This window comes from Vigna unguiculata, chromosome 10 (genome assembly GCF_004118075.2).
Source record: "Vigna unguiculata cultivar IT97K-499-35 chromosome 10, ASM411807v1, whole genome shotgun sequence".
In the NCBI taxonomy this organism is placed as follows: domain Eukaryota; kingdom Viridiplantae; phylum Streptophyta; class Magnoliopsida; order Fabales; family Fabaceae; genus Vigna; species Vigna unguiculata.
In genome coordinates this window covers 24,496,807-24,507,034 of record NC_040288.1, presented here as the reverse complement: position 1 = coordinate 24,507,034, position 10,228 = coordinate 24,496,807, and the positions used below count along the sequence as shown (strand labels likewise).

At 35.2% G+C, this 10,228-nt stretch overlaps 1 protein-coding gene across 1 annotated transcript; it reads left to right on the top strand.

The window, feature by feature from the left end:
- The first annotated feature begins 1,260 nt into the window (after positions 1-1,260).
- On the top strand, positions 1,261-3,441 carry LOC114166594 (lectin-domain containing receptor kinase VI.4-like). The gene has a single exon (XM_028051343.1). It carries the CDS (start codon positions 1,311-1,313, stop codon positions 3,318-3,320), a length of 2,010 nt encoding a protein of 669 aa, XP_027907144.1. The 5' UTR covers positions 1,261-1,310; the 3' UTR covers positions 3,321-3,441.
- Positions 3,442-10,228: the final 6,787 nt, after the last annotated feature.

Sequence of the window (10,228 nt, the reverse complement as noted above, 5' to 3'; positions counted from 1 at the left end):
ACAAAACATTTCGTAGGTAAGTTATCTAGGAAACTTTTGATAGATAATTCAAATATTAAAGTGTGTATCTTTTTCATGAATTTTTTCGTAAATAATTTTCGACATCCCAATTTCATAAATAAATTTTGTGGGTAAGTTACCTACGAAAGTATATTTCGTAGATAAAGTTACCTACCAGTCGAATACTTACGAAATTTGCTTCGTAAAAAATTCGTAAATAATATCAAATTACCTACGAAAGTTGTCTATTATCTACAAATTATTGACGTAGATAATAATCATATTTCTTATAGTGTTTTGGGAAAATGCAGTAGATGTCAAGAGCACAACGACAACGTGAAGGCACCTTCCTTCGAGCTACACAATATCATTTCCCCTTGGCCTTTTGCGCGATGTGGGATGGATATCGTCAGTTGGTTCTCGGTCGGACTAGAGCCAAAGAAGTTCATCCTAGTGGCACAACCGAATGGAGTTGGTACAACGGGCTGGACGGTTGAAGAGAAAACCGATCGGTCATCACTAAAGCCAGTTAAACATAAATTATCCTAAACAAGTCAGTAAATAAACTTAAAGGGAATAAGTACCCACCGATCGATTGACGACAAAATTACTTGAACGAAGAGATACAACAGCAGAGTGAGCACATCAAGAAATTGTTCAAGTAGATGTTCGATCCTACACCTGAAACATAAAGTAAATATTTTTTAATTTGATAAATTCATATAAAACACAATACTATCTGACGTATACAAATATTTTTATCGATAAACACTACTAATTATTTTACATCTTATGTTTTTTTTTATAAACATATTTATATTAAATAATATCTTTTATTTTTAACAATTTCTCTTTTAAATAGTTTAAACTACAAAAGGCCCGATGGCATACACGGTTTTCCAATTATTAATCTTAAAAGATACTGTAGAATTTTTTTACTTCTCATGTTTGTGCACATGTGAAGCGTGATGTTTGCACAAGCGACGAAAACGAAAAATTTCTATGTCAATTGCGGTCTCTTGCTGCATCAAAGATAATTTCTAATCGAAGAAGACTTCAAAGTTCAGAGAGCTTTAACACGTTCTCATGAAATTTATGGCAGAGAAATTTCAGTCCCATTTCCAACTACTTTGTTCTACACCACAAATGATAATAATGGTTTTACTTGTTCTGATATATCACATCACTCACTTGCATGGTTTTTGGCATTTATACATACTTTTCTTTCTTGACCTTGTCCACTTGCTTTGAACCTATAAGTATATGCTTGGCATACATGTTTTGGCATCAAAATTCTCTCAATTGTGCTAATGGCTCCAAAAATACTCTTTGGCCTCCTCACTTTTCTCTTTCTCTTAGTTTCTTCCACTGCTTTTTCCTTCACATTCCATGGCTTCAATGAAAGCAATATCACCCTTGAAGAGAAGGCAAAGATTGACAAGCAAGGTAGACTTGAGCTTACAAGAAGAGAAAACAATATTGTTGGCCATGCATTCTACAATGAATCCATCAAAATACTTGACAAAAATACTTCAGTCCCCAAGCCAAAGGTTTTCTCCTTCAGTACTTTCTTTGTTTTCTCAATTGTGTCACCAAGCTCTGGTCCTGGTGGCTTTGGTCTTGCCTTCACCATAGCTCCTTCAACACAGTTCCCACAAGCTGAAGGTGGCCATCTTCTTGGTCTCTTCAACTCTTCCAATGATATGAACTCCTCAAATCAAATCTTGGTGGTTGAGTTTGATACGGTGAATGGCTACAAAGATGCCACTGACACTGTGGGAAACCATGTGGGGGTGAACAAAAATGGCATGTCCTCAAATATATCTGAGCCTGCTGCTTACTTTGAAGATGGCAAAAAGGAAGAGTTCAACATGGAGATGGCTGATGCTGTTTGTGTTTGGATTGAATATGATGGTGAAACAGATATACTGAATCTCACAATAGCCTCTTATCCGAAATCAAAACCAAGCAAACCTCTTATATCTCAGCGTGTTGGCCTTGAGTCTGTCATGAAGGAGAGCATGTTTTTTGGTTTCTCTGCATCAACAGGTAAGAGAAAATCAAGTGCTCATTATATTCTAGGGTGGAGTTTTGCAGTGAATGGGGTTGCCCCTCAACTAGATTATGCACTACTTCCAAAGCCACCACCAAAGGAGAAACACTCAAACACTTTTCCTTGGATCAAGGTTGTAATTGGCATCTTGTCTGCTCTGACATTTACCTTGTTGTGTCTTTTGCTTTTTGTGACACTCTATAAGAGATACATGGTGTTTGAAACTCTTGAGGATTGGGAAATGGATTGTCCTCATAGGTTCAGATACAGAGATCTTCACCTAGCAACAAAGGGGTTCACAGAGAGCCAACTAATTGGAGTTGGAGGCTTTGGTTCTGTGTACAAAGGGGTGTTACCCAGCACAGGATCCGAGGTTGCTGTTAAAAGGATCCTGAGAACTCCAGCCAAAGGAATGAGGGAATTTGCAGCTGAGATTGAAAGCTTAGGAAGATTGAGGCACAAGAATTTGGTGAACCTTCAAGGGTGGTGCAAGCACAAGAATGATCTCCTCTTGGTTTATGATTACATTCCAAATGGGAGCCTTGACTCTCTCCTATTCAGCAAAAGCTTTGTCTTGGATTGGGATCAGAGATTCAGAATTCTGAAAGGTGTAGCTGCTGGGTTGTTGTATCTGCATGAAGAATGGGAGCAAGTGGTGATACACAGAGATGTGAAATCAAGCAATATTCTTATTGATGGGGACTTCAATGCTCATTTGGGTGACTTTGGACTAGCAAGGCTTTATAGCCATGATCAAGTTTCACACACAACAAGTGTGGTTGGAACAATTGGGTATATTGCACCAGAGTTAACTAGGACAGGAAAAGCATCTACAAGCTCTGATGTGTATGCATTTGGGGTCCTTCTTCTTGAAATGGTTGCAGGAACAAGACCAGTTGGTTCATCAGGTAATTTTTTCTTGGTGGATTGGGTTCTTGAAAATTCCCATCTGGGTCAGATTCTTGAAGTGGTTGATCCAAAGTTAGATTCAGTTTATGATGAAGAGGAAGCAGAATTGGTTCTGAAACTGGGTCTGCTGTGTACTCAAAACAAAGCTGAGTATAGACCCTCTATCCAACAAGTGACTAGGTACCTAAACTTTGATGATCCTTTTCCTGATATCTCTGATTGCAGATACTATGATTCTCAAAGTAGCACGACAAGCTTAGGGTTTTCAAAAGCCATGTCTACGGGTGAGATTTCATCATCCTCGTACAGTTTACCCTCCATTGACAGGAGTACAATCTCCATAGAAGCTGGCAGATAGCAGAAGAATATTCATCTAATTTGTTCTTTAATTTCCTTTTACCATATTAATTCACATTTAATTGTTTGTACCTACTACACTTTACTTTATCTTCCACCCAATTTATGAGACTTAACTGGTACAAATTGGTGGACCTCTATTTTGTACAAATTGATGATTTTTTTTTTTCATAGTCTTTGATTTAAATGAGGTATCCAAAACTAATTCCATAAGCAATACAAATTTTCCTATGTTCAAGAAAATGTATGTTCTTGAAAAGTTTGATCTTATATTTTTTTGTTTATGGCTTTCATCAGACTCTGTTTTTGTCTTTTCTCTTATTGTTTTAATAATATTTTTCATATAACAATAAATAATAGATATATTTTAGAGTGTCAATCTAGTTGAAATGTCAATATATATAATAACGTTTAACATATTTTTTAACTATTGTTTAGGCCTGTGTGGACTGGTCTGAATCAGGTATATATATTTACATGAACAGGACGAGTACAGCCATTCAGAAAATGATCGATATGAATGCTAACAATATTAATTTAAAATAATAAAAAAAGAAGAATAAAACTAATAAATTTAAGATGTCCAAAAATAAATTATTAGTCAACTGCATTTGATTTTCAAGCTACCTTTCTATCACAGGTCAAAAGGAGAAGGAAAAAACATGAGAGAAGATAAGAGTTATTAATAAATGCATATGAAAGACTTAGTGGGTTTTCTTGTTTATGTATCTTTCATTTTAGTTACTTTTATATAATGTAACACTTCCAACTTATATTGAATTTTTAATGTGGTCTACATCCTATAAGTGCAGCTAGCTTAGCATCTGTCAAATCCAATCATAAGCTAAATTCTTTAGTTTAATTTATAATTTATGTTATTTGTGTGAGAAATGCAATACTGTGACGCTCATGCATGTGCATATTATGTTAGGAAAGATTCCAAATATATGTTTTTTGATAATTCACTCAAAAGAATTCTCTCAGGTAGAACTGAAGTTATATATTTCAAAAACTCTGTTTTTGGCTTCTCAAAAAGCTTTACATAACAACGTAAGACATACGTTTCCCTGACAAACGTTGATGACCAAAGTGTGGCTTAGAACGAAGGAGAGCTTCTTTCTTTTTTTATCTTTTCCTTTTTCTTTCCATTTAGTCTATATAAGAATTCTATTTAGTATTTTTTTTTAATTTGTCTTGTTCTTTTTCCGTTTCTAAAGAGGAAAACCTTTCATGTTTCTACCAATTTAGGTGGACCACTATAATATTCTGGCAACTCTTCTCTAAACTCGTACTTATCTTTTCGTAAAGACTTGATCATTATATCTGAGCTATTATAGTTAGTGCGAATTTTCTCAAACATTAATTGTTTGATTTCTAATGTCATGTATAAAATGATATCCTAAATCGATGTGCTTCAACCGCAAAAACCATTTTCGTACACTTTCTTTAAATTACTTAAAATAAGGAAGTTTTGAAAATAAATAACAAAATTTGGCAAGTTATGCCAAGATGACATGACTTTACTGTGAAAAAATCATGCAAATAAAGTATAAATTATGCTTATGAAAAAAAATTTAGTTCAAAACATTTTGAAAGTTACCAATCACGGTTGGATCAAAAATAAATAGAGAGAAAATATTAAATTATTGTTATAAATTTAGGAATTGAAAATACTTTTAAATCATTATTACAAGATAGTTTTATTATATCAAATACATATTCATGTGCTTTAAGTTTAAAAATTATTAGAAAGTTTAGAAGATACCAGAAGGACAATGAATATAAAAAGGGAAAAAAATTAGAAGAGTGTCCATCACTCCTTGAAGTCCCTGCCTCAATTTTATGTCCTTGCATTGCATCATCGCTCCTGCACTGAATCTCTTAGTTACTCTTCCTCGTTTTTGTTTCAACAATTTCTCAATTACATTTATTTGGATCATAGTCGATCTTAGCTAACTTTGTACCAATATTATTTTAACAAAAAGTCACTCCTTACTTAACATGAGTACTCTTTAAACAACAAGCTACTTTTAACTTACGATAGAGAAAATAGCTTTGTGATCAACAATTCATAGGTTTCACTCACTAGAGAGAGCTTGCGTCTTTCAACATTTAGAAGGCTAAACATTCCCTCCTTAGATTGAACACAAATTATGTTCTTTCAAAAGCTTGTGGGTACAAAAATATTTGGACAAGATTTCAATACTTACAAATAATGGCTTGTCTTAACATCTTTTTCTTTGAAGAATATTATAAATAATTGCTAGAAGAAAGTAGTTATTATAATCTCTCTCTTTTTTTTGGCAATTGAATAGCTTTGAACTCATTTTGAATACCTTCATCTTCTTTTTCTACCATTTATCAAGCTTGATCATTGAAAATAGAAAATGTGTGTTTTCTATGACGCTGGAAAGAACTTACATAATAAGTCATATCAGGTGTTAAAATATGTGTCATAGTAATTCTGACTTGCTTTAAATTGGGTTAACAATCCTGAAATTGTTAATTAACTTACTGTGACGTATATATGAAGACCTCTCATAGCAAGTCCAACTTACTATGTCAGGTTTTGCTAGACCACTTCTTAATCTCATGCATTGTTAACACTCCTCAAACTCACTTTTTTATAACTAACCCTCTTTGTGAGTCAAGGTAAAACACAAGTTGGTTCCACCAAGTGTGCCAAATTATTTCTCAAGGATTTTGGTTTGATATTGTCCAATTGCTTTAATTGAACCAAATCAACTCGATGTGGATTTGTTGTTAATTGGTCTAGCAAACTACTTGATATGATCCTATATATGAAAGGTTACGATCATTTCTGACTTTGAATCCTTTTGAGATATAAATAAGAAAAATAGATAAAGATCGCGAAATTAGATGGAAATGAAGATGCCACAATGTAGCAGATTGATAAGTCAAGGAAGATTTGTCACAAAGATTTCACTCTTTAATAAGAATTGATTAACCTAAGACAGGGACCAAGAGAATCCTCTCTTTGAGTAACTCAAATTCATATAATGACTAAAAAGTTCTTTACATTTGTTTTTGGACATGTTAAGCAACCTAAAAAACACTAAAAGAAAGCCAAAAGATGTTGGGCCGCAAAAATAACTTGAAAATTCAAAAGTAGACTCAGACTCTTTGCCTAGCGAGTGTAGCTCTCCCATTAACCCATTGCCCATCGAGTTCACTTGCCCAATGACAGTTACAAACTATTTAAAACTTAAAAGAAAATTTCAAATACTTATAACTGCCTAAAAGTATTTTATAATTGTGTTCTAGGCCATAATCTTCATGTCTTCATGTTCTTTGAATTGCAAAGGCTCATCCTTAAGTTTTTCATGTACTAAATCATGAGATAGTCCTCTATCACACCCTTTTTCTTGAAGAAAATTTGTCCTCAAATTCATACCACTTGAAGATCCTTTTTCCTTTGTATTAGATTAGGGTATAGTTCTCTATCATACCCTCATTCTTGTAGAGAATTTGTCCTCAAATTCGTACCACTTTAAAACTCCTTCTTTGTATGTTTGGTAGTGTTAGAAGTAGTTCTCTCCTTCTTAAATTTCTCCTTATCCTTCCATGAGGTGGATAATTTCTTTGTAGTTGATTTCCATGAGGTGGATTATTTCTTTGTAAGAGGTCCTTCTCTTGAGTTATTGTTTCTTTTGACCTGATCAATCTCTAATCATTCTCGCCATCTTAGAGAGAATTCGACCATGAATTCTAAACGATCCTAAGCACAAACACAAACATAAATCAAATACACAAATATAAAATAATCCAAAATAGAAATTTTACCTCCTAGGTCAAACATCAAACAATTTCAAAGTAAAAATGTTATGCTAAAATAAAAACAAAATAATATTGTCTAGATAAACAACCAAACTATAATTATGACTTTGATTGCCTATAGGTTTGTTGGGGATGGACAAACAAACTAACTCATGTGCATATATTTCTACGCTTGCGTCTTCTTTCTCAATCATACTTTCTTCTTTCCTTTGTTGATGCCATTTTTCCTTGATGAATAAGTCTTCCCTAGGTAATGTCATTCTTTCTTATTCCCATTGTTGATACCATTGCTTCTTGATGAACAATTCTTCCCTAGGCCATAAAAAAAAGAGAGAGTTGAGTTAGTATATTTTTCTCATTCTCTCTTTTCTTATTCCTCTTTCTCTCTTTTTTCTTACTCCTCTTTATGTCCTTTCTTCTTCTTTTCCTCTCTTTTCTTCTCTTTTCTTTTGCTTTCTCTCCTTTCTTTCTTCTTCTTCCTTCTCTTTATTCTCTTTCTCCTTTATCCCTCATTCCTTTCTTCTACTTCCTTTTCTCTTAATGCTTCTCTCTCTTTTTGTTCTCTTTATGTTATTTGCTCTCTTTCAAGTATAGAATGTAGTTCTTAGGGTCTTCATTAGTCATATGACTTTCATTCCAATTAAGGTCTTCATTTAGATGTACTATGCGTCACACGATTGTATTGACATCCTCCACCAAGGCCAAACAAACTCTAGGTGCATCTCTTCGTGCCACTCACTTGTTAGTTTCAAGTCGTCTAACCAAATGATTCTTATAAGGAGTAGGATATGTTAAAGCATACGTAAAACAACTCCTAGAAGAATTCCTCCATTGAAACATGTTGCATAATATTGCTAGATCCTACAATAAAAGTTAGTAAAACAAAATAACAAAATATATTTAAGACCTCACCACTCTTCTAAGTGTTTCACTCAAAAGTCTATTCGTATATCACACTTATAGGCTCTTTTCTGAAAAATACTCTCTTACCTTTTTTCATTCAAATTCTCTTTAGCACTTAGCAAAGGACTTCAATAGCTTAAGCAAGAATGACAATCAATGTAAAAAACTTTGCGAGACCTAAAACTTAACTTAAGAGGCCAAAGTAGAAACAAAACTCTAGACAAAAATATTAAGTGTAACATCCCGGTCGGATATTACTAATTTAAGTAATAAAAATTAAGAAATATGATGAAAACATCATTTATTATACTTCGCTTCCCAAAAACGCGGGAAATTTTAAAACGTTTATTAATCGAATGTTATCCAAAAATCCATAATTTATGAAACTCCAATACAGTATCCAAATTCACAAATCAATAAGACACTATTTACAAATTTCATAAAAACAATAATGGTAAAACTCCAGTAAAAGCTTTTCCCAGTTAACCCTCTCTCCGATGCTATGCCTCATCAGCACCACCTGCAACATCATCTGCTCCCGTGTAACGCATTACACGATCATCGCCAAACACAAGCAGATAGGGTGAGCTCATAAATAATTAAACATATAAGTTAATAAAAAAAAAGTCAAGATACACCCATCTATTTTATTCTAGTTAATTCTTGGCCCAGACCTTAATCCCCAAGGCTTTTCAACCTTCACAACAAATAAATAATTAACCTCAGATTCAGGGTTTATGATGCTCACACGAACCTGCCCGCTCGTGGTCCTGCCTCTACGAACCTCCCCGCTCGTAGTCCTGCTCTACGGACCTACCTGCCCGTAGTCCAACACACGTGATCCACCAGCTACGTACCTCCCCGCACGCAGCATCTCTCAAGTGTGAGCACGGAACATACGAACCTACCTCGCTCGTATCCCCACACGAGAGTAACATGATATGAACCTCCCCGCTCATATCATCACGTGTTCACCACCATCCATGAACCTACCCGCTCATGGCACAGCATCCCCTGATCCAAGTTTCACAACACAACATGATAAAGAAAACAAGCAAAGCACACCACCCTACACAAGGTATATACTCAAGCTGGTCTTAGGGATTCCAATGCTTCCACGAACCTGCCCGCTCGTGGTCCAACTCTACGAACCTCCCCGCTCGTAGTCCAACACACGTGATCCACCAGCTACGTACCTCCCCGCACGCAGCATCTCTCAAGTGTGAGCACGGAACATACGAACCTACCTCGCTCGTATCCCCACACGAGAGTAATAAAATATGAACCTCCCCGCTCATATCATCATGTGTTCATCACCAGTCATGAACCTACCCGCTCATGACAACATCAAGCATATCCCATACCAGGACCCACACCACAAACCATGCAAAACATATCACAATGCACCCTACCACTACACCATCACCTAGCGTAGCCTAAGCGTCGCTAGGCGAAATGGCAGTACAGACCGCCTGGCGGTTCCACATCACCGTCGGGCGCCACAACTTATAAAACATTCATGTTTCATACTATCGCCTGGCGGTTCAGTCTACACCGCTAGGCGCTACACCAGTAATGTGACACTACTGGTTTTAGGTACTCTAATTCATTTCCTAGAATTCAACCATTTAATTCTCAAACATCCAGAAATCAACATACACATTCATATATTCCAAATTACAACATCACAACACATATGCATCTTTCAAGTATAAGCACACATTCCTCTCTTTTATAATTCATATATACTTACCTCTTAAATCAATTCCAGCACACATTTTATTTTCCCCTTCTCATTTTTCCCAACCCTTTGCATGCTTACAATTCCATTACATTTAAAGTATGATTATCATGTTCCCATCCTTTTCCAAAACCCGTCATGATCATGCAACACCCGGTCATAGTGATATCATCAATTGTGGCCTTATTCCCACACTTATAACATCTTACGTTCGAGCTAACATATATAGGTTCATATATTCAACATGTCTCAACAAGCACTACCAAAAACATACTCATCAATCATGCACCAATATATTTATATATATACATTCACCAATCAAGGCCATACCAGCACTTGATCACACTTAATCATCCATTAATAATCACACTATTAGGGAATTCAACAACCAATCATGAGTGACGTATATCTCCCTCTTTAGGCATCCAATTTGAATCTCCACCGTTCAAAGTGAAGAACAACATTTT

Excerpts from the sequence above, each read along its gene's own strand:
- LOC114166594 (XM_028051343.1), top strand. The coding sequence starts at position 1,311 with ATGGCTCCAAAAATACTCTTTGGCCTCCTCACTTTTCTCTTTCTCTTA.